This window comes from Odocoileus virginianus, chromosome 20 (assembly GCF_023699985.2).
Source record: "Odocoileus virginianus isolate 20LAN1187 ecotype Illinois chromosome 20, Ovbor_1.2, whole genome shotgun sequence".
NCBI lineage: Eukaryota > Metazoa > Chordata > Mammalia > Artiodactyla > Cervidae > Odocoileus > Odocoileus virginianus.
The window spans coordinates 12,387,526-12,408,534 of NC_069693.1; the positions used below are offsets into that span (position 1 = coordinate 12,387,526).

At 57.3% G+C, this 21,009-nt stretch overlaps 2 protein-coding genes and 1 non-coding gene across 4 annotated transcripts; 1 reads left to right on the forward strand and 2 right to left on the reverse strand.

The window, feature by feature from the left end:
• Window positions 1-778: 778 nt before the first annotated feature.
• PLEKHG2 (pleckstrin homology and RhoGEF domain containing G2) lies at window positions 779-13,297 on the reverse strand. Of its 2 annotated transcripts, none has more exons than XM_020889089.2 (19): window positions 12,431-13,297; window positions 11,638-11,761; window positions 10,560-10,828; window positions 10,381-10,481; window positions 9,282-9,348; window positions 9,103-9,149; window positions 8,715-8,865; window positions 8,261-8,398; window positions 7,880-8,080; window positions 7,054-7,146; window positions 6,864-6,950; window positions 6,239-6,272; window positions 6,046-6,147; window positions 5,903-5,950; window positions 5,787-5,825; window positions 5,615-5,631; window positions 5,271-5,447; window positions 4,235-5,165; window positions 779-4,152 (listed from the first exon to the last, which is right to left on the reverse strand). In XM_020889089.2, the coding sequence occupies exons 2-19, from the start codon at window positions 11,738-11,740 to the stop codon at window positions 2,591-2,593; spliced, it is 4,167 nt and encodes a 1,388-aa protein (XP_020744748.2). In that variant the 5' UTR covers window positions 11,741-11,761; window positions 12,431-13,297; the 3' UTR covers window positions 779-2,590. The 2 variants fall into 2 exon arrangements, with proteins under 2 accessions (XP_020744748.2, XP_020744747.2); XM_020889088.2 differs by having other exon boundaries at window positions 10,560-10,831; window positions 12,431-13,296.
• A 325-nt stretch (window positions 13,298-13,622) lies between these two features.
• TRNAI-UAU (transfer RNA isoleucine (anticodon UAU)) lies at window positions 13,623-13,715 on the forward strand. The gene is given in 2 exon segments: window positions 13,623-13,660; window positions 13,680-13,715. It is a non-coding gene; the product is annotated as a tRNA-Ile (tRNA).
• Window positions 13,716-16,588: 2,873 nt separating this feature from the next.
• On the reverse strand, window positions 16,589-19,181 carry ZFP36 (ZFP36 ring finger protein). The gene is made up of 2 exons (XM_020889092.2): window positions 19,077-19,181; window positions 16,589-18,230 (listed from the first exon to the last, which is right to left on the reverse strand). Exons 1-2 carry the CDS (start codon window positions 19,098-19,100, stop codon window positions 17,277-17,279), a joined length of 978 nt encoding a protein of 325 aa, XP_020744751.1. The 5' UTR covers window positions 19,101-19,181; the 3' UTR covers window positions 16,589-17,276.
• Window positions 19,182-21,009: the final 1,828 nt, after the last annotated feature.

Sequence of the window (21,009 nt, forward strand, 5' to 3'; positions counted from 1 at the left end):
AGCCTCAGTCCTGACCTTTGGGAGGCTGCAGTGGAGCAGGTCCAGGCCAAGGAGCCCGACTCAGCCCATGCCCTGGCGTATGGCATGGTACCCACTCAAATAACTGAGTGGAAGCCAGCAGCTAACATTTACTGACCCAGGCCTTGTTCACTTTATCTAGCTAATAATCATTACCTAGGGCCTTAGGAGTACCAGGCTTCAAGCCTCCTGTGGGCAAGTTGTTCCCTGTTGTACCCTCAGTGGCAAGAATAGAAAAAGTGAAGTAGCTCAGTCGTGTCCGACTCTGCAACCCCATGGACTGTAGCCCACCAGGCTCTTCTGTCTATGGGATCCTCCAGGCAAGAATACTGGAGTGACAAGAATAGTGCCTGACAAAGACAGTCAAGAGTGCTGACTCAGGCTTGGCTGTGGCTGAATCCCGTCTCTGCTCCTCCCCACTCACGTGACTGGGCAAGTATCCTCTCTGCCTGAGTTTCCTCATCTCTAAAGTGGGGATTACAGATCCTCACTTGCCCGTTAGGGATATTGAGGACTCAAGGATATGAGCTGAAATAGTGACTAATGCCTGTGGTATGCAGTTTAGAACTCAATAACAGCATTTTTTGCTGTTGTTAACTGATTGTTAAAACCAGATTCTTGGGCTCCTGCCTTGAAGGTTCTGATTTCATGGGTTGGGACTGGATCCTGGGGCATCTGATTTGATCAGGGCCTTAGTAAGTCAGGGGGCTTCCCTCATAGCTCAGCTGGTAAAGAATCAGGCTTAAACACGTTTGGGAAGTAAGGATATGCTCACTGAATCTTTATGATGATCCCATAAAGGCGGATACTGTTGTCCTCATCATACAGATGAGGAAACCAGGCTGGGGAGGGGGGTGGAGTTCCACAGTGAGTACTAGAAAAGCTGGGGCTTCAACTCAGCCATAATGCTGTGGTGTCCCAAGAGAATTCCAGGGAAGACTGAGTAAGATCTAGAGCATAAGAGGTTAAGTGCTCAATGAAAGAAGCTACCATTACCAAAGAAACTTAAACTGCTGCTTACTGGGCCTTGCACTGCTGTGAGGGTGACAGAACAATCTTAGAATAAAAGCCTTTGTCTCTTAAGACCTGAATGACTTTTGGAGGTGAGGGTTCTGTAGAGGTCCCCCAACTAGAGAGAGGCTGGGTAAAAGGATCAATACAAGAACTGGATGGGTGGGTATAGAACTGGAATACTTAGGAGGGTAGAGGGTGGTTGCCAAGAGAAATCAGGTAGAGATGGGACACTTCCCAGAATCCCAAACCCAATCCATTCTGGTGTTAGCATGGAACTATCTCTGAAGTTTTGTAGTACCAAGACCCAGAAGAATCCAGGTAAGGAAGGATGGATTGAAAAAGATTAAAATGGCGGGCTGGCCTGGTGGTGAAAGTGAAGTCGCTAAGTCGTGTCTGACTCTGACCCCCCATGGACTGCAGCCTACCAGGCTGGTGGTAGAGATGGTTAAATGGCTGCTTGGCTTGATGGATTAGGAGATGACTGAATGATGAAATGTGTGAATGGACAGACAGCAATGGGAATATGGAGGGACAAATGGATGAATAGAGTTGGCTGAAGAAGGCAGACAGGTGGGATAATGGATGAGTAGATTTATGGAGGAATGGGTGCTAGATGGGGGGTGGGGTAGGATGATGGCTGTCTATGGGTAGGATCGGAGAAGGCAATGGCACCCCACTCCAGTACTCTTGCCTGGAAAATCCCATGGATGGAGGAGCCTGGTAGGCTGTAGTCCATGGGGTCGCTAAGAGTCGGACACGACTGAGTGACTTCCCTTTCACTTTTCACTTTCATGTGTTGGAGAAGGAAATGGCAACCCACTCCACTGTTCTTGCCTGGAGAATCCCAGGGACAGGGGAGCCTGGTGGGTTGCCGTCTATGGGGCTGCACAGACTCAGACACGACTGAAGTGACTTAGCAGCAGCATGGGTAGGATAATGGATTTGAAGACAGATGGACAGAGAGGGAGATGATAGAGAGACAGCTGGGTGGATAGAATTGGCTATGAAGATGAGATGAATGGATGATGGTGGGACACAAACTGAATTGCTGAGGGAAGGAATTTCAAGGGATTTGCTTGGGAAAAACATTTTTGGGGGTTGGAGGGGCACTTCTTAACTTAGCTTTCCTGGTTAGGCATCAAGCAGTTTATAAACCCTCTAAACTCACACCCAACTGTAATGGGTCGTTTTCAGTAATTCTCAAAGGAGTCTGAGATTCCCCAAATTTTCAGAACAACTGATTTGTGCAGTATCAGACCTTCCTATTCATTGTTGCCTTCTGTCATCCCCACTGCCTCCAGAATGGGAAAAGATACATAATTCCATAGTATTAGTTAACAAAATATTAATGACACCCCCTTCCCCATCCCTGTTGGGTTAATCCAGGTAAGTAACAAGGACCATTCCCCAAAGATTCCAGGAGTCAGAAAGCTGTGGCAATTTTTAGACCTGTGTTCAGTGTCTGGACTTCTGGGTGAATTCTGAAGGTCTCTGGCATCTGGTTGAAGTCTTTGCTTTTCAAGGAGCCCGACATCCTGACTCACACTGACATCCTCACTCACATGTGGAAAGGGGCATCGGGGCCCCCCTGGGCTTTGCGGAGACCCACAGATTCTTGGGGAGTTGCCAAGAGAGCAGGATGGTTCAACCTGACCTGGGCCTTGGCTGGCCGTAGCCGCCCGCCACCTCCGACATGGATGTTGACCGTAGTGGCATAGCTGAGCCTCCGGGCTGGGGGTGGTGGGGGTTGGGGCTGGGGTGGCGGTGAAGGTGCCCGTGACGTGGGGGCAGAGGACCAAGGGCCCCGGGAGGCTGAGGGAGCCTCTCCTCCAGGCCCCTGTCGCCGAGCCAGGCTCTGGCTGATGTATGAAGCTGCCAGGTATCTTGAAAGGGCGGCCGCACTGGGGCCCAGGAGCTTCCGTGTCGGGGGTGGGGGACTGTGGGGTGGGGTCAAGTCTGAAGACTCTGGTCTGGCAGCGTGAGAGACCGAGTGACCTTGTTTGGCCAAAAGCACGGTGGTCTGGACTGGGGTGGGTAATGGGCCCTGAGTGTCCGTAGGGCCTCCTTGCTCAGGCAAAGGCGTGGCGGCTGGAACCTGGTCATTCGTGAGGCCCTTCTGTTCCAACAAAGGTGTCAGCTTCTGAACCTGGAGGTCTGTGAGGCTTTGTTCCTGAAGCCAAGGTGCAGCGGCACGACCCTGGCTGTATCGGAGGCCTCCCTGCTGGGGCAAAGGCGGGAAGGCTTGGAGCTGGGCGTCTGTGAGGCCTGCTGTCTGGGGCAAAGGTGTGGCAGCTGGAACCTGAAAGTCTGGGAGGTCCTGGGGCAAAGACGGCGGGGCATCGGCTGGGATCTGACGGTCCAAGTGGCCTCCGTGTACAGGCAAAGGTGAGGTACCCGGAACCTGAATGTCTGGGAGGTCATGCTGCAAAGGCAGTGGGGTGTCAGCTGGGATCTGAGGGTCCAGGCTGCTTCTGCATATAAGCAAAGGATCGATGGCTGGCCCACAGGCAGTGGCTAGGGATTGAACACCCCTGGAGCCTCCTGGCTCAGTTGCCAGGGTGTTGGTTGGGCTCTGGCTGTCCCGGCAGCCTTCTCGCTTGGGTGCAGGACTGGTGGCTGAAACCATGACATCAGAGGAACTTCCCCGCTTCAGTGAAGCTGGGTTGGTGGGAAGCTGGATGTCCGCGTGGCCTCCTTGCTCAGGAGATGAGGTGCTAGAAGGAACCTGAGTATCCACGTGGTCTCTATGCTCCTGTAAAGGAATGGCAGCTGGAACTTGGATTTCCAGGTGGCCTTGATCTGGCAAAATTGTAACAGCTGCAGCTTGGCTGCCTGGGGGGTCATCCTGCTCCGGCAAAGTTGTGGTGGCTGGAATCTGGGTATTCCAGAGGCTTCCTTGCTCAGGCAGGGGAGTAGCAGCTGGAACCTGGAGGCTCAGATGGCCTTGCTCAGGCAAACTTGAAACATGTAGACCCTGGCTGTCCTGGCAGCCTCCCAGCTTAGTCAAAGGTGTGGCAGCTTGAACCCGCGCAGCAGGGCTGAGGGGGACAGATTCCTGGGCACAGGTCAGAGGGAAGGCCAGCTCACACACCAGCACGTGTCCAAAGGCAGGCAGGGGTCCTGCATGCAAAGACAGATGGGACGAGTTAGGATGGATCCCCCAGGTGGGGCCATCTCTGCCGACCACATACCTGGACCTCACCTGGCTCGGCCTGTTCCTGGGGCAGGCCGGGTAACAGCTGTGGCTGGGCCAGAGCCCGAGGCCTGCGGCGGGGGGCGTTGGCTGATGCCCGGGTCTCGGCCCGCTGCATGTGCTGGATTCGCTCGCTGTAAAGCCGGGCCAACTCTCGCACTCGGGATGCTGACCTCTCTGAAGTCGGGACTCCTGCCTTCCCTCCTCCACTGCTACCGCTTCCACTCAGGTCCGAGTCTTCCAGGATCAGCAGTGGCTCAGGAAAACCCGGCCGGGCCAGCTGCCCCTGCTCCAGGGCCCGCCAGGCGCTCCGGATTTCAGAGCAAGAGCGGAACTCCAGCTCATGTGAGAATCCCTGATCCCGGGTGACATCTGGGGGCTGGAATTCTGGGAATGATCCTCCTTCATCCTCTTCTCGCCCTGCCCTGCCTTCTGAGGAGGGCTCGCCCAGTTTTCCAGAAGTGCTTCCAGGGAAAAGTTCCCTCCGGGTGGCTAGAGTCTCATTCAGCTCCTGCGGGGGTCCCTGGAGCCAGGAGTCACAGGGGAGCGGGGGGGCAGCGCTGGAAAGACTAGGAATGTCGGGGATGCTAGGAATGGCTGGAAGGCAGGGCATTTCAAAAACACTGGAAATGTCAGAGAGGCTGGGGAGGCGTGGCATCTGGGGAATTTCAGAAAGGTTGGGCATTTCAGGGAGGCTGGGTCTGTCGGGGCTTTTGGAAAGGCTGGGAATGTCGGCAATTTCAGCCACACTGGAACCTTCAAGCCCCTCCAGGACGTGGAGTGGGGAAGGCTCCCGTTCGTCCATGTCCAGTTCTTCCTCCTCCTCTTCTGAAGAGTCTCGGCTGGGCAGGCCTTGGAATGTGAGGGTGTCACTGTCGCTTGGCACTTGGGAGTCTCCGGGGAACTTGGGAACATCATCGGGGGGTGGCTGTAGTGGGCCCTGAGGAAGCCAAAAGGTGTCAGGGTGGGGTGGCCCCCTGAATCCCAGGCTGTGCCCACCTAGGCCCGGAGCCCCAAGGACACTGGGAGGGGACACCTGGCTCACCCCCGGGTCCCGGAGGCCTCTTTGGTTCAGGAGCTCCAGGATTTCTTCAGTGATTGAGGTCCCAGAAGGGTCCAGTGTGGGGGGTCCTGTGTCCTCCAGGTCCTCAGGGGGTCCAGAAGTGGGACCTGGTGGCTGAGGCTCCAGGGGCGGGTAGAGCTCCCCCGCACTGCCGGCATGCTGTGAGGAAGGCAAGGAAGGAGGGTGGGAGTCTGGGGGCCCCAATCCCCTCCTCCCTCAGAGGACGGGGAATCCAGGCCCTGTCACCTTCTTCAGACCCGGGACTTGGGAACTCAAGCTCCCTCCCCCAATAGACCCAGGAGTCCGGGTCCCGGAATGTTTCTCACCTTGAGTCTAGGCTTAGCTGGGGAGGAAGAGATGAGAAAGAGGAAAGAGTGAGATGTAGGAACAAGTGTTATTCCTTATCATTGATGAGTGGCCCTCACCCCTCCCTCGCGACGCCCGGGAGTCCCAGGGAACACACAGGGACGCAGCAGGCTGGGATGGGCAGTCACTCACCATCGTGTGGGAACATGACATAAAGGTCCTTCAGAGGCTCTGAGGGGAAGATACAGTGATGTCAGGGCCTGCTCCCCCACCTGACACCAAGTTCACTTTTAGGGAAGGGTACTCACCAGACTGTCTGCGGCCACGACGGGTAGTGGCGGGTCCTGGTGATGGAGCTGTGGGGAGAGGTAGATCGGAACCCTATTAGGACCCCCACTCCAGGTTCCTGGGGGAGGGATGAGGAGCAACCTCAGGGTTCCATCTCCTTTACCTGTGTTCCTTCGTCCAGGAGTGAAACTTCTAGCATCTCGAGGTCGGGGAGACCCAAGTGGGGGTGTAAGGGGCTCTGGGATAGGCTTGCTTTTAGGAGCACCTACAGGGAGAGATTTGGGGCTAATAATCTACTTTTTCTTTGAAGCGATTCTTCTACTGTCACATCCTCCCAACCCAAGGTCCCGACTCACAGTGCAGGCTGTTTTCAAGGAGGACTTGTTTTGCCTGAAAAAGATAAGCATGAGGGTTGAGGGGGCTGGGCCCTGAGAACCCCAGGTTCGGTCTGATAAAAGGGTGCAGCTACCTGTCAGGGGCCTTACACAACTGATACTAAGCCTCCCCATCACCCTATGAAGTTGGTGCTATTATTCCTCCAGGTGAGGAAGCTGAAGCCAGAGAGGTTAAGTTACTTGCCCAGAATCACATAGCAGGGATGTTGTGGAACTGAGATTGAAACCCAGGCAACCCAACGTTGAATGTAACTACCATGTTCTAAGACAGCGCCCCCCCACCCCCGTCCCTGGCACTCAGGGTGTTTCAATGCTATTGAGTGGGGGGTGCTTCCCAAGTGGCGCAGTGGTGAAAGAATCTTCCTGCCCATGCAGAAGATGCAAAGAGACGCACGTTCAACCCTTGGGTCGGGAAGATCCCTTAGAGATGGCAGCCCACTCCAGTATTCCTGATTGGGAAATCCCATGGACAGAGGAACCTGGTGAGCTATAGTTCAGGGGGGTCACAAAGAGTTGGACATGACTGAGCGCGCATGCATGGGTCCCCAGCACCCTGAGGACCCCCCAGCGGTGGCAGGAGCTGTACCTTGGCAGGGATGGAGGCGGGGTGGTTTTCAAAGAAGAGGCGCTGGAGACAGTGAATCCACAGCCTTTTCTCTTCTTGGTTCTTGGCCTGGGGGTGGGGTTGGGGTGGGGGTGGAATGGGGAGCCAGGTGTGAGGTTTAGGGACTTGGGGGTGGGACATCCCTGCCTGCCCAGTCCCACCCTGTGCTCACCTGGAGCAGGTGCCTGTGCTTGGGAATGGTCAGATCAGACACCTTGAACCCCAGAGGGTCTCGAGGGTTCTCACTCACACTCAGGTTGCAGCACTGGGTGAGGAGCAGAGAGAGGCCTCAGACTCATCCTTGTACCCCTCAAGTGTATCTGAGTCCCCTCCTCCTAGAAGATGTCCCCTTTCAAGCTTCCCTGCTGGCCCAGTGGTAAAGAATCGCAGGCCAGTGCAGGAGACCTGGGTTTGATCCCGCATCAGGGAAGATCCCACATGACACGGAACAGCCCCTGCGCCACAACTATTAAGCCTGCGCTCTGGAGCCTGCAAGCCACAACTAGTGAGTTCACATGCCACAACTACTGAAGCCCACGCACCCTAGAGCCCGTACTCCACAACAGAAGAAGCCACCGTGCCTCAACTAGACGAAAGCCCTCATAGTAAGCAAGACCTAGTGCATCCATAAATAAATAAACGATGTCCCCTTCCCCCTGTCAACTCTCCCCACCAGGCCGGGCTCAGCTCTCCCTCACCAGTCCTCCCACGCTCATCTGGATCAAGAAGATGCAACTGCATGACAGTGTAGATGCTTGCCTGGTGGGCAAATCCAGGTCCTCCCCTTCCAGGTCCGCATCACCTCTGCATACCTCTGACCCTGCCCGCCCCTCCTTATTAAACCCTACCCCGCTCCTCAACTCAAGGAAACGTGGTCCTTTGAAGCGAGTTGCCCACCCATGTATACCCTGCCCCCAGCCACGCCTTTGGCTCTACAGCTCTGTACAGAATACACCTGGCAGGTAATATTTTGGCCCTGCCCCCATCCCTGAACTCACGAAGATGTGGCCCTTGTAGGTGTATTCCGGTCCCCGGCGCTTGGCCACGAGCAGCATCCGTGAGAACAGAAAGAGCAGCCGTTCACCCCCTCGAAGCCGAGGGCCGCTCCCTCCACCACCTCGGAATGCGCCCTCCAGCACTAGCTCCCCAAAAGCGCTGAGGTCCGGACCAGTCCAGCCGCCCAGCCGCCGCTGCACCTCCTGCCGGGACCCCAAGAACACAGCAGCGGGCAGTGCACACACATCAAGACAGGGCGGTTAGCAAGCAGACCGTGCTGTCCCAGCCGGGCCTCCAAGGCTCTGACCGACCCCCGACCGGAGGCCCTCATGTCCACATCGCCCCACCACCCACGGCAGGTCCCGGCCCTCCCCCAGGGTCACCTGGAGCCGCGCGGCATGCTCCTGCTTGCGTTTCATGTCATTGATGTACCAGGCGACCGCTGTCATGGACACAATAGCCTCCTCCACCATCTCACGGCCCCCGGCATCCGGGCCCTCCGCCCAGTGCTTGCCCAGCTCCTGGAGGGCAGGCGCCCAGGGAGAGGAAGACGAACAAAGGACGGGTGACAAGGAGAAAGAGAGAGAGAAAGGCAGGGGCAGAGACGGAGAGCCAGAGACGGAGACAAGCAAGCAAAGACAGGAAGTGAAGTCAGCTGGCGCCAGCCCCCACTGCTAACAAGACACTGCCCCAGAGCTGGCCCAGTTTCTAGGGACCAGAGGCCTCTCCAGTCCTGGCCCAGCTTTTCCAGGGTCCACACTCCAGATGCACCACCAGGTGGCCAATGGACAGGACCTCGCCCCTCCCCAGGCAGCCCCCCGGGGGCCCACAGCTGACCTGCAGCAGCAGATGGTACTTGAGGATGCGCTGGACGGGCTTCAACAGGAAGCTCTGCAGGGGCAGCGAGTGATGGAGCTGGGCCTGGCGCTCTTGCAACCACATGGCTGCTGGCGGGGACAGTGACAGCTCCCGGAGTAGGGCCAGGGAGCTGGGGACACAGCATAGGTTAGGGGGATGGGCAGCTACAGTGGGTCAGGCTGGGAGGGGTCAGGGAGTGACCAGGGTTTGGGAACTCTCAGGGGCTGCCTGGGCTTAGGGAGAAGGGGGACATGGTCGCGGTCTGGCAGGGCTGGGAACTGACTGGGTCAGGGTAGGAGGAACTCAGCTAGCGCACATCAGCTTGTGGGGCACAGCCTGGGCCCAGCAGGTGCTTCTTGGCCCTCACCTTGGGTAGTTCATGCAGTACAACGTGTAGATGTCAAAATCCTCGCTCTGTGGGCGACAAGGGAGTCAGGGAGACCTGTGCCCAGCTCCTCATGACCCCTCCCCCATAGCCTAGCCCAGACCTGCTCCCCTCCCTTCCCACCCCACTTCCCCAGGCCCCAGCCCAGGCCCTTGCCTCACCCTCTGCACAAAGCACTCGGCGATGCCCCCGGCGCTGCTGCTGCCTTCCAGGTCTTCCAGAAGCTCACTGGGGAGGGGCAGAGAGAAAGGGTGAAGGACCACCCTGCCCCCACACCGCCACCCTGTGAGGACACCAGGAGGTTGGGCCTCGGTGGGCTGCCAGATGGGATGTCATATCCACATGAAGGGTCCTCTGCTTGCGACATGGGAGGTCGCAACCTGCTCAGATGCTGTCCTTGGGCAGCATCATGTTCCTCAGCCTGAGATCTTGTCACAGGCAGCATGAGCCTTGGGGATCTCACGGGGCACAGCCTGGGAGAGGGGTGTCAGGACCCTTAGAGCTGTGATAATCTTAAGATCCTATTGTGATCCTGAAAACTTGTCGTGACTCACAAACCTCCCGCAAGAACTTTACATGTTATTAGAGAATTCCCTGGTGGTCCAGTGGTTAGAACTTGGGGCTTTCACTGCTGGATCCGGGTTCAGTTCCTGGTTGGAGAACTAAGATCCCGAAATCCAACCGGTGAGGCCGAAAAAAAAAGTGTAATTAAGCATCATCAGAGGATGAGATGGCTGGATGGCATCACCGACTCAGTGGATATGAGTTTGACCAAGCTCCGGGAGATGGTGAAGCACAGGAAAGCCTGGTGTGCTGCAGTTCACGCGGTCGCAAAGAGTCGGACACGACGGAGCGACTGAAAAGTGTCATCAAGACATGGAGGTGTCATGCTCTCCTTAAACTCCAGCACCCTTCTCACTGGGGGGGCCAACCATCCTGGTTGGTCCGGGACTGCAGGGTTTCCCAGGACGAGTCACACAAATGCTCACACTGTCATGATCCTCAGGCCCCACAGGAGTCTCTGATTCACTGCAATCTGTGACCTGACATGGTGCTAGCCCCATCTCATTGCCTGGATCCATCCTGATATTTGGACCTCATCTGGGTCCTCATTCCCCATTGTGGTCCCTGCCCAATATCATAAGACCCCATGTTCCAGTCTGGACAGGGCACTGCTGGGTGCCAAGGTTTGAGTTAGAACACAGCCTGTCTCCCTGAGCTCCCTAGCCCACTCCCCTGCCCACCCCACCCGTCCCTGACCTGCTGAACTCGTAGATGTCCTCGATGTTGGCGAACAGCGTGCCCACCTGCTCCGCACTCAGCCCCAGGACCCCGCCATCCAGCAGAGGGCCCAGGTAGTCCTGTGGGGATGACTGGAGTTATGAGGGTAGAGGGGCTGGCCCAGGTCCCCACGGCACTGGGGTACCCACCCGCCTCACCTCCACGATGCTTCGGAGGTCCCGGACGTAGGCCCGCTCTGTCTCCACGATCTCACGGGCCACACGCTCCAGCCTCGAGGGTTTTACAGAACCCGGGGTCCCCACAGGTGACAGATGCAGGCGGATGGGGGGCCCTGGAAGGGGCTCTGGCCTCGAGGCTGAGCAGACTGGGGTGGGGCCCGGAGCCGGGTCCCCCTCGGAGCCCACAGTGCTCAAGGACGTGGAGCTCCCAGACCCTCGGGGGGAGGTCATGGCAGGGGTGGCAGGGGCTGCTGGGGTTGTGGAAGAAGCCATCAGGGGGGTTCCCCAACTGATTAAGTGCGCTCAGCCCCCACACTCACCCACCCCTGATCAACATCTCTCCCAGGGCTCCCTTCTCCTCTAATCAGCCCTGTCCTCTCCGGAACTGCTGGCCCCCCGTTCCTTGAATCCACCTCCATGTGTCATCCTGGGAGAACTTTTTTAGCCTGACTCTCTTACTCTCACGAGGATAATCCCATTCCTGCCCTCAGGGTAAAGTCCAAACTCCTGAGATCCAAAGGGCCCTGTGCACGGTGGCCATTAGAGACCTTTCCAGTGTGTTCTCTTCCCAAGACACACCACTTCTTACCCTTCGGGCTCCAGGCACATTCAGCTTCTCTTGGTTACTCAAATAAGCAGCCTCTTCTCACCTCTGTGCCCCTGCGCAGAACACTCTTCCTGGCCTTTCTCAGTTCACCCCGCCTCATCTTTCAACTCTCAGTTTAGATACCTGGCCTCTCTCAGTTCACCCTGCCTGATCTTTCAACTCAGTTTAGATACCCCCCTCCTCCAGGAAGCCTCCCTTGATCTCCCAGACAGGGTTCCCATGGCCCTCTGAGCTCTCCCCATCCCACCCAGCCCTGACCACTGTGTGCTGGGCTTCCCTCAGGGCCTCAAGATGAGTCCCTTTCCCTACCGGACCTGGAGCTCTGTGCAGGAGGGCCGGGGTTGTCTTGGTCAGCCTCTGTTGCCTGCACTGGGTCAGCCTGGGAGGCTGCAGGGTCTTGAATGAAAAAATGAATGCCCAGCAGGCTCCACCCCTCCCTCGCCCGCTCACCTGTCCGAGTGTCACACACAGCCGTACAGTCACACACTTCACCTCTATGGCCGAGGCTAGGGCTGGGTTTGGACAGGCCCAGTCCACGGGCTCCCTCGGGCATGGCTGAGTGGCTCAGCGGCTTCTGCAGAAAGACCCCCTTCTGGGATACCAGGACCCCATAGACTTTCCTGCCTCCACACCGCCCCCACCCCCGACTAACAGACTGGGGGCTGAGGATTAGGAGGATGGTCTGAATCCAGGGAGGGGGCGCTGGGAGTAACTAATGGGGGAGACAGTCGCAAAGTGATAGAAAAAGGGGAGCAAGAAGAGATAACACAGGAAAAAAACGGAAAGGGTGAAACAAAGAAGAGTAAAGCGAACAAGAGTCGCCCAAGCTGTGAGTCTGGTGTGTCTGGAGCCGGAGGCTCAGGGATCCTGGGAACGTCTGGGCTCCGGTTGGAGCCGAGGGCGAGGGGCAGGGCTGGGAAAAAGCCGTGGGCGGGAGGCCGCGGGGTCCCAGGGGAGGGCGGAGGAGGCTGGGGGACCGGATGCCAGGGTCCTGCAGACGGCTTCCTCCCCCACGGAGCGCTGCGACTCGGGGCGCTGGCCCTGAGTCCTCGACCCCTTCCAGTCAAGTCCCTCTGAGATCCGCTCACTGTCCCCACCACCGCAGCGCCTCCCCACAGCCCTCTAGCCCCCAACTCCCGCCGGCGCCTCCGCTCGCCCCCCGCCGGCACGCCCCCTCATTGTTCAGCGGCTGCGGCGCCGCCCCCTCCCCCAGCCCTTCGGGGCCCCTCGCCTCCCCCCTCACCTCCCCGGGAGTCTCCAGCCCCGAACCGAGGCAGCCCGGTTCCTATTTGACCCTAGCACGGTCCCCGGGGAGGCGCAGAGCAGGCACTCTCGGGTCTCTGCAAGTCAGGGGTGTGAACTTCGGGCTCTCCGGCTCCGGGAACCAGAATCCGGGGTCTCTCGGAAAACCGGGCGAAGTGGTTCAGATTTCTTTCGTCCTCTAAACGGAAGATGCTGGGAGCCTCGACGCTCGAGTCTCAGATGGGGGTGCTGGGAACCCAAATTCCTGAGTCTTCTACACAGGGTCGTGGGGTGGGGGGAGGGCTGGATTCCTGAGTTCCCTAACTCTAAAAGCAGGGGTTAAACTATTTCCAGACGGTAGCGCAGAGTCCCAAATTCCAGGGTTCTCTTTAAGTAGTGGGCGCTTCAGCCCCAAACGGGCTGGATGGAGCTCTAGGAGTCCGTATCCCACGTTCCTCCAGTCCCGGGAGTCTTGGGCTCAGCTTTCTGGGAAAAACTCTGGAGGGAATCTCCGGTCTGAGATCCTAAGTTCTTCGAAACCAGTTGCAGGAAGCTCGGCCTCCAGGGTCGCGCGGGGCTGATGTCCCGGACTCCTGGCTCCTCCTCCAGGAGGGGGCGCTGGGCACCTGAATATCTGGGGTCCTCTAGCCTGCCTGGACGCTGGGGCCTGGGTTTCGGGGTCTCTTAGGACGCGGTGCAGAATTTCGGACGGCTGGAGTCTGCAACTGTAGACCCCTCAGGCTTCAGGATGGATGGCACCGGGATCTGGCGGCGGCGGCGGCGCCACCTCTGTCTAGAGAGTCCAGTCCCAGTGGTGGGGCGGGGGGCGGTCGCCTGGGGCTTCCCCTCCCCCCCCGCCCGGGCTCATATCCTGTTCCCGCCCGCAGGGGGGAGGGGCCGCCTTCCGGCCGGCCAGCCCGCAAAGGGTTAAGACCCCTCCTCTCTGGGTTCTGAATATTGATGAAAGGCGGTCCCGGACAGGCTACACCCCCACATACCAAAAGCCTCTCAGACTTTTCCCTTTTACAGCAAGAGCCTTCCAGGCGTGAGAAGCCGGAACTGGTAACGCACTTTCTCCTATAGGCCAATCCAAAGATTCCTATTTATATATGCAAAGTAGAGGCGGAGCTAGCCTGCAAGGTCACGTGGCAAGGAATGACTGAAGGACTCCGCGGCGCAGGGGTGCGGCCGAAGCTCCAGTGGCGCAATCGGTTAGCGCGCGGTACTTATATGGCAGTGCGAGCGGAGCGATGCCGAGGTTGTGAGTTCGATCCTCACCTGGAGCAGTTTTTAATTTTCTCTTGTAGGTTACACATTTATACATCTTATTAATCAACCGAAACATTACATCACTTAAAAGAATAAACATTTCGATCGTCGGGATTTTTAGGCTGGAAAGAGTCCTGGGATCTGGCGACGATCGGTTAGGGAGTGTTTTTCTGTTGTGGGGAGGTGCAGTTTTCATCTTCGTCACCAGGGGGTGGTGTTGCCTCTTAGATGTCTGGGAATTTGAGTCTAAATCTCAGTTAAAGAATTTTGTAGATGTGTCAGGCAATGTCAGGTCCTCAGCAAACTATGTAAGTGACTCTGTCTCTTTGTCCATCTTTTTCTATCTTGCAGTTTTTTCTTCCAGTTTTATTGCGATATACTCGCTGTTAGTTCAAGGTGAACAAGATAATTTTAGATACATGTAAATTGTAAAATAATGACAATGTTAATTAACATCATTTACCTCACAGTTACTATCGTGTGTGTGGGGATGTGTGTGTTGGAGTTCTCGCTCTCTCCTCGTTTCTGAATCGATAATTTTTTTCAACAAATTCTGAAGCTTGGACCACTATGTGACTGGTTCCTGTTTGGGGTTTAGATGTGGAGTGATACAGCAGTGAACAAAACAAAGTCCCTGCCTCTGAGGATTTGACACTCGAATGTGAAGGGTTGGGGGGGGGGGCAGATTGCTATAAACATAAGATCTAAGTGATTTTATATGTTAGGAGGGGGTAATAAACATCATGGAAACAGCAGAGCAAGGTAGGGAGGAAGGGGGTTGCAATAAAAGTAGTCAGGGACCATCTCTGAGAAAACATTTGAGCAGAGACCTGGAGAACGGGAGCAAGCTATTGGGATACTTCGGGGAGTACAACGGAAACAGCCAGTGCAAAGGCCCTGTGGCTGAGGTGTACCAGCAGAAGTCATAATGACTAGAGCAAGAGTGACCAAGCCAGGCTGTGTAGGCGGTTGAGGACTTAGGACTTTGGCATTACTGTGATCTGACTGAGGTGTCATGATAGTTTCCCTTTGGTTTTCTAGTCGGGGAGTGGTAAGAGACTGAAGGTAAGGGCAGGTGGGGCCAGAGAGGAGTCAGGAGGGTGGACTGTAACATCTCTTTAGAAAGTGAATCAGACAGGGTTGCTGTTGGTTTGGATTGTGGGTTTGAGGGAAAAAAAGTCAAGAGGAGCGGCTCTCTGCACTGGTAGCTGGTGGCAGGTGCTGTTTTCTCAAACAAGGGTGTATTAGTTTGTTTCCAAGGGGCAGAGTATCTGTTTTTTTGCAAAGGGAAGGACCCTTTGTGTTACTTTTTGTTCTTTCAGTGTCTGTATGTATCTGCGTAGCTTGCGCTTCCTCTCCAACATTTCTAGGTTTCAGTCTCTCTCTTTCCCCAGCCCTTTCCCAAAACGGAGCGCGGGGATGGGAGGGCTTCATGGGAGAGGAGATCAAAGATTAGGGCCCACCAGTGGGCTAGGGGAGAGGGCCACGGAGTGAGAGGTCAAGGAGGCATAAGGGTGGGAGGGGAAGAGACAGCACTCTAGGAGGGAATGGGGTAGGGCAGAAATGGGGTGAGGAGGGAGGTGGAACCAAGGGGACGAAGGGTGTGGGCAGGGAGGGAGGGGTGGAGAGTAAAGGAAAGGGAGCGAGAAGGGGAGGGAATTGGAAGGAAAGAGAACAGGGGATAGAGGACGGAGGATGGGGGACAAGAAGGAAAGGAAAGTAAAAAGAGGAAGGGGCGAGAAGTGCTGGGGGGAAGGGAAGAACTGGAGAGGGTGGGGGAAGTAGGGGAGGGGAAGGGTGGCGCAGGAGGGTCTGACGAGGAGGAACTGAAAGAGAGAAGGAGGGGTGAGGCGGGGAGAGGAGAGGGAAGATGGGGTAGAAGAAAACCGGGGGTAAGGAGAGGAACAGGGGTCGAAGTGGGAGGAGGCCGCGGCGGAAGGGGGCGGGGCGCAGGCGCTGACGCTGGGCAGCTTCCGGGCTCCGGGCTCCTCCGCCCCGGGGTGGTTCCCGCCGCCTCTTGCCTTGTTTGGTCCGAGGACGCGGCCCTCCCCGGGAGCCCCGCCCCGACCGAAAACCACCCTCCCTGCCCTCGCGATCGCTACTCCCACCCCGCCTGGGGCGAGAGACCGCGAGTTTCCACGACTCAGAGCTTAAGTCGAGATTCCGCAATCCCGATCCTCCCGAATCCAGACAGGCCAAGATTTTGGTATTCGAGATTCAAGGGGCCAGGAAAGCCAGAGTCTACAGTTCTGCGATTCTTCTTTTTTTACTTTATTTTTACAGTTCTGCGATTCTTAAACGTTCTAGTGTTAGGTCTCCAGAAGACCAAGTCTGAGATTCCAGTGTTGAGATTCTAGAATCCTGAGGCTTTCAAGATGCCTCCCCCAAGATTCCGAAAACCTGTGTATCCCCACACTCTCCAGTCCTGGAAGGCCGGGCGGTGGCACCCCAGGACGCCCCGGCTTCCGGGGCGACCCCTCCCCCACCCGCCCCGCCGGCCGCCTTCCTTCGCCCGCCCTGGGCTCGCGCCCCAGCACATTCCGTCCTCCCCACTCCGCCCCGCCCTCCTCCCTCGGCCCCGTGGGGACGGAAACATCTCGTCCCTGCCCGCGCCCTGCCGAGAGCTGGGTCGAGGAGTCCAGCGGGACCGGAGTTTCAGCGCCCCCCACGCCCCGGGAACTGGCTCTCCCGGCTCCTCCTGGGTGACCTCACCTGGCCCCGCCTTCTCAGGTGAACGGCTGGGCCCGGTGACGTCACTTCCTGCCAGGTAAGTGCCGCCAGCGCCTGGGCTCTGGGTAGGTTTGGAGGAGCTGATTCCACAACGTTTCTAAAAAAGGCCACACCGTCTACCCCTCCCATCTCACTGCCTCAAGACCGCACAACAGCCGGATTCCAATTTTACACACTGATTTATTTAAAAATTCCAAAAAACCACAAAAATAAATTTTTAACAATATATATTACTTAATATATTATTATAGTGTACTTATAACAATAATTATTCCATCGTGTCCAATATTACAAAAAGAGGAAGAAAAATACAAGGGAAGCAGACGACCCAATATATATAAATACTATAAAATCTATTAGAATAAATAAAGTCGTCATAAATAAAGGGCCCAAAGGCGGGGGTGGGAGAGCCGGGCGTTGGCAATGGCTTTGGCTACTTGCTTTTGGAGGGAAGTTTTGAGCACCAGGATTCCCTTTCAGGTGAGGCTCCAATCACCAGACACTGGAGCCTCAGGATCTAGGAAGAATTGGAAGGGGGCATTGGGGGCTTATTATTCACAGCATTGGGCAGGGGTGAAGTGGGAGAAGAGGCTTACTACCTCCCTCAAACTTGCTACATTTTTTTTTTTAAGACCCCATAAAACACTCCTTCCCGAACAGCCTGCACGCTGAGGACCTGCCCCAGTGCGGGGGTCAGGGGAGTGAGTTAATGCACTTTGGAAGGTGGGGAGAACTACATGATTACGAGTCCCTCAGTTCCCTACAGCCCCGGGACCCCTTGTGGAACCCACGCACAAGAGAAATGGCCCCCCTTAAGATCCAGCTGATCTGTACTAGGCAGACACTTGTCACTCCGAAACGGAGATACGATTGAAGATGGGAAGTCGCCGGGGGGCGGCAGGTGGCTGAGGTGGCCCAAAAACCCCAGCCTCAAAGACAGGTGAGTCGGATCCCCCCAGGCTGCTGCCGCTGCTGGCATATTCGTCGGGATCAGATCCCAGGGAGTGTGCAGAAGGGCTCCGCGCTAGGCCACCCACAGGCCCCCAGACGCTGTTGGGGGTGGCCCTTCGGCAGGAAGGGCAACAGGTTGGGGTGGGGTCCTTTCGGGACACAGGGGTCCCTGGGGCAGCAGAGAAAGCAGAGGGTGAAAGTAGAAAGTCCGCGGGTGGCGGTGGTGGGGAACTGGAGGGCGAGAAGGACCATGAGGACACGGAAGGGCCTGCTAGGCCTGCTGGTGGTGGCGAGGTTCGGCGGCCCGAGGGCAGCCCTGAGAAGCTGATGCTCTGGCGCAGCACATGGGGATGGCCGGGGGCAGCCAGGTCCTCGCTGGGGTTGTGGATGAAGTGGCAGCGCGAGCCGTAGGGGCAGCGACCCTGGAGGTAGAACTTATGGCAGAGCTCCGTCTTATACTTGGGGTGGCGACTGGCCTGGCGCAGCTCACCCAGGCCATGGGCAAACTGGCACTTGGCCCCATAGCGGCAGCGCCCGCTTTCTGAGAAGGTCCGACAAAGCTCGGTCTTGTAGCGGGATGAGGTGGTGGGGGTCGCGGTAGGCGAGGTGGGTGAGGGCGACAGCTCCGAGCTGGGTCGAGGAGCCAGGGGCGCAAAGCCTGGGGGTGGGGGCACCCAGCCGCAGCTGCGACCCTCCACCAGGCTGGTGGAGCGGCCAGGCAGGCGGGCAGCGACCCCAGGCAGGCTGGAGTCGGATGAGCTGAGGCTCCAGGGTCCCGAGGAAGCCCAGCTGGTGCCGGACTCAGTCTCTTCGAGGTCGGATGGCAGTTCAGGGCTCAGCGACAGGAGTTTCTGTGGGAACAACGATCGGTTAAGACACGGAAAATACAGGGTGACGCCCCGCCCCAGCTGCAGGGCAACCAAGGGCTTGCCAGTCCGGTTTGTGGGCTCCCGGCCTCAGCCCCACCCGCCCTAAGGAAAAAAAAAAACAACTCGGGTTCCGGATCTCAAGGATCCCGATTTGGAGGTTTATTCGCGACTTAAGCTCATCCCGAGGGACCCAGGAATCTCGGCTCCCCGGGCTGGATCAGAGGGACCCTGAAGTCAGGACAGACCAATGTCCTCCAATTTTTTAAGCCTCTGGGTCTCTCGGGATCTGACCCCGCTCATCGGTTTCTCCAATTTCACAAGTGGAACAGCGGGCAAAATGAAGCCAGGAGTCCGGATCTCTTTGGGTTTAGAGTTCCAAGATCCTCTGGGGCAGGGAGCGACAGAAGTCGGCTCCCCCTCACCCTGAGACTCCAGCCCAAGAAACGCCTCCGCGCAAAACCGCGCCCTCAGCAACTACTCGGGTAAGCCAGGTGTGGGGGCCATTTCCGCCTCCAGACAGCCCCGGTCTGAGAAAAGTTCTCCAGCTTTCCATCTCCGAGGGCCACCCCACTCGTGTTGGGTCCGAGACCAGAAAGCCACAGGCTCCATTTTCATCCCCAGAGGATCACACTGATCTGATACGGGAGGCAGGAACCCCGGGCCAGTATGAAGCGCTAAGGAGCTCCAGTTTGAGAAAGGAAACCGGTGGGGGGGGTGGGGGGGGCGTTCGGGGCGGGAATTTGTTTGCGGCCCTAGAGAGCCCTGGTTTGAAAAGGGAGTCAGTCAGGTGTTGCGGACGTCGGGGTGCCGATCAGTGGGGGGGCTCACCTTGTAGATGGCGGCGAGATCCATGGCGGCGCTGATGGCCGAAGGATGTGGAACCGGCAGAAAGTGGGAGCGCTGAAGTCACGCTGCGGTGGAGTGGAACAGCAGCCACTTTTATCCGACCTGACGCGGGGGCGGGGCCAAGGGGAGTTGGCCCGGGAGGGCGGGGCCAGGAGGGGCGCTTCCCGGACGCGCGCCCCCTGCGCAGCCCGGCCCGCCCGGGTTCGGAGCCCTTCCTCCTGGACCCCGGCCCGAATTTGCCTGAGCGGGGCCCGCGGGCGGTCGCGACCCCGCGGGGAGTGCGTGGGGTGGGGTGTGGGGGTGTCGGCCCAGTTTTCAAGGCTGGAGACTGAGGCGCGAAGAAGGGAACTGGGACGGAGGTGGGGGGCAGGGCTCCCGGGGGTATTGACAAGGGCAGAGGCGGAGAGGGCGTGCGCGCGCGACACTGACCGACGGGGGCGGGGAGAGGCGAACGGAGAGCAAGAGAGAAATGGAGGGACGCAAAGAGAAAAACATGGGGACACACACACACGGGGGGAGCTACGCACACAGGGAGACAAGCACAGAGGGGAAGAGACAGGGTGAGGAGAGGAAGGGAGGTGGGAAGGCAGAGCTTGAAAAGACGAGACGTCGATAGTCCCCAAAGAGGAAAATTCAGAGCGAGAATTAGGAGGGAGGAAGAGTCACAGAAACAGAAGGGGCGAAAACTGGAAGAAACAAACATCCACAGACAGAAATCCGCAGGAGCAAAACAGTGAGAGAAGAACCGCCCCCCCCCCCCCCCCCCGCCCCCCAGTCCTGGTGAAGAATTCTCTTCTGAGACCTGTCGGCCTGGCATGGTCTTGCTCCCGAACTGCCCAGATCCTGAGACCTGGACCACCCTCTTCGCCGCCACTCACGAGGACTGGGGGTGAGGTGGGGTCCCACACACCTGTTGAGGTTGGAAAGGGGCCTCATTTCCCCAGTACAGGACTGCTGTGTCTTCGCCCCCTCACACAAATAATGGCGCTTCTGATGGTTTCCTCTGGGCTAGGCACAATTGCAGAAAAGTGTCTTACATACATTAACTCAAGGAGGTATTATGTCCATTTTACACACAGGGGAACCCAGGCATGAAGAGGCCAAGTTATTCTCCTGTAAGTAAATGGCAGTAGCCTAATACCAGGGCCTTAAAACATATTAAAGAGTTTGCACTCAAGAAAACTCAAGATTGGAAAGGGGGAGATCTTTTACTATGGTGGAGGGTTTCTTTGCCGGAAAGCTGTCTCTGATGGAAGAAATGGATCATCCCCAACGCATGGTCGGATGGGTCTCTCATAAAGCGATGTGCCTTGAAAGAACTCTGCGTTTGCAGAAATGACTCCTCTCACTGACAAGTCTTTTATTGTCAAGGAGTTGCCCTGAGTGATGCTTTCTTAAGATACGGTGAAAACACTAATTTTTAAAGGGGTCTCCAGAGCTGGCTGCCCTGACCAAAAATACGGTGGTAGAAATAAATCATTGCCACGGAGTGCAGTTATTATGGTGGAAAGTTCATTCTTGCAGGTTGTGACTGCGGACTGCGGGCTTGTATTGAGGTGGGGAGATTCTGCTAGGCACACTTACGCTCGTCCGACAGAGCAAGGGAATCCCTGGTGCGGCGCTTTCTCGGGCCTAGGGGCCTTCCCGGCCGGTCCCGTGAGCTGGGCGGCTGCGGGCGGCTCTGGCACGGTTGCAGCCTCCCTCTCGTCAGTGACTCACTCGCAAGGGGCGGGGGAGGGGGGCTTCCTGGAAGCCGTGACGAGGAGGCTCGACCCGGACGCCCGGGTTCCTCTCTGTAACCAGGGTTTTGGTCGCCTGTAAACAGAGGCTTGAGGACTACGGGAAAAGGGGGGAAAAGGGGAGAAAAGGAGATGCCCGGCACCCGCCGCCCAGTTGGGCTCCAAATCCCTGTGCT

Coding starts and splice junctions, on each gene's coding strand:
- ZFP36 (XM_020889092.2), bottom strand. CDS start 19,100: ATGGATCTCGCCGCCATCTACAAG. Junction 18,231..19,076: donor ATCTCGCCGCCATCTACAAG/GTGAGCCCCCCC, acceptor TTGTTCCCACAG/AAACTCCTGTCGCTGAGCCC.
- PLEKHG2 (XM_020889088.2), bottom strand. CDS start 11,740: ATGCCCGAGGGAGCCCGTGGACTGGGCCTGTCCAAACCCAGCCCTAGC. Junction 8,866..9,102: donor TACTGCATGAACTACCCAAG/GTGAGGGCCAAG, acceptor CTGTGTCCCCAG/CTCCCTGGCCCTACTCCGGG. Junction 6,951..7,053: donor AGCACAGGCACCTGCTCCAG/GTGAGCACAGGG, acceptor CCCCACCCCCAG/GCCAAGAACCAAGAAGAGAA.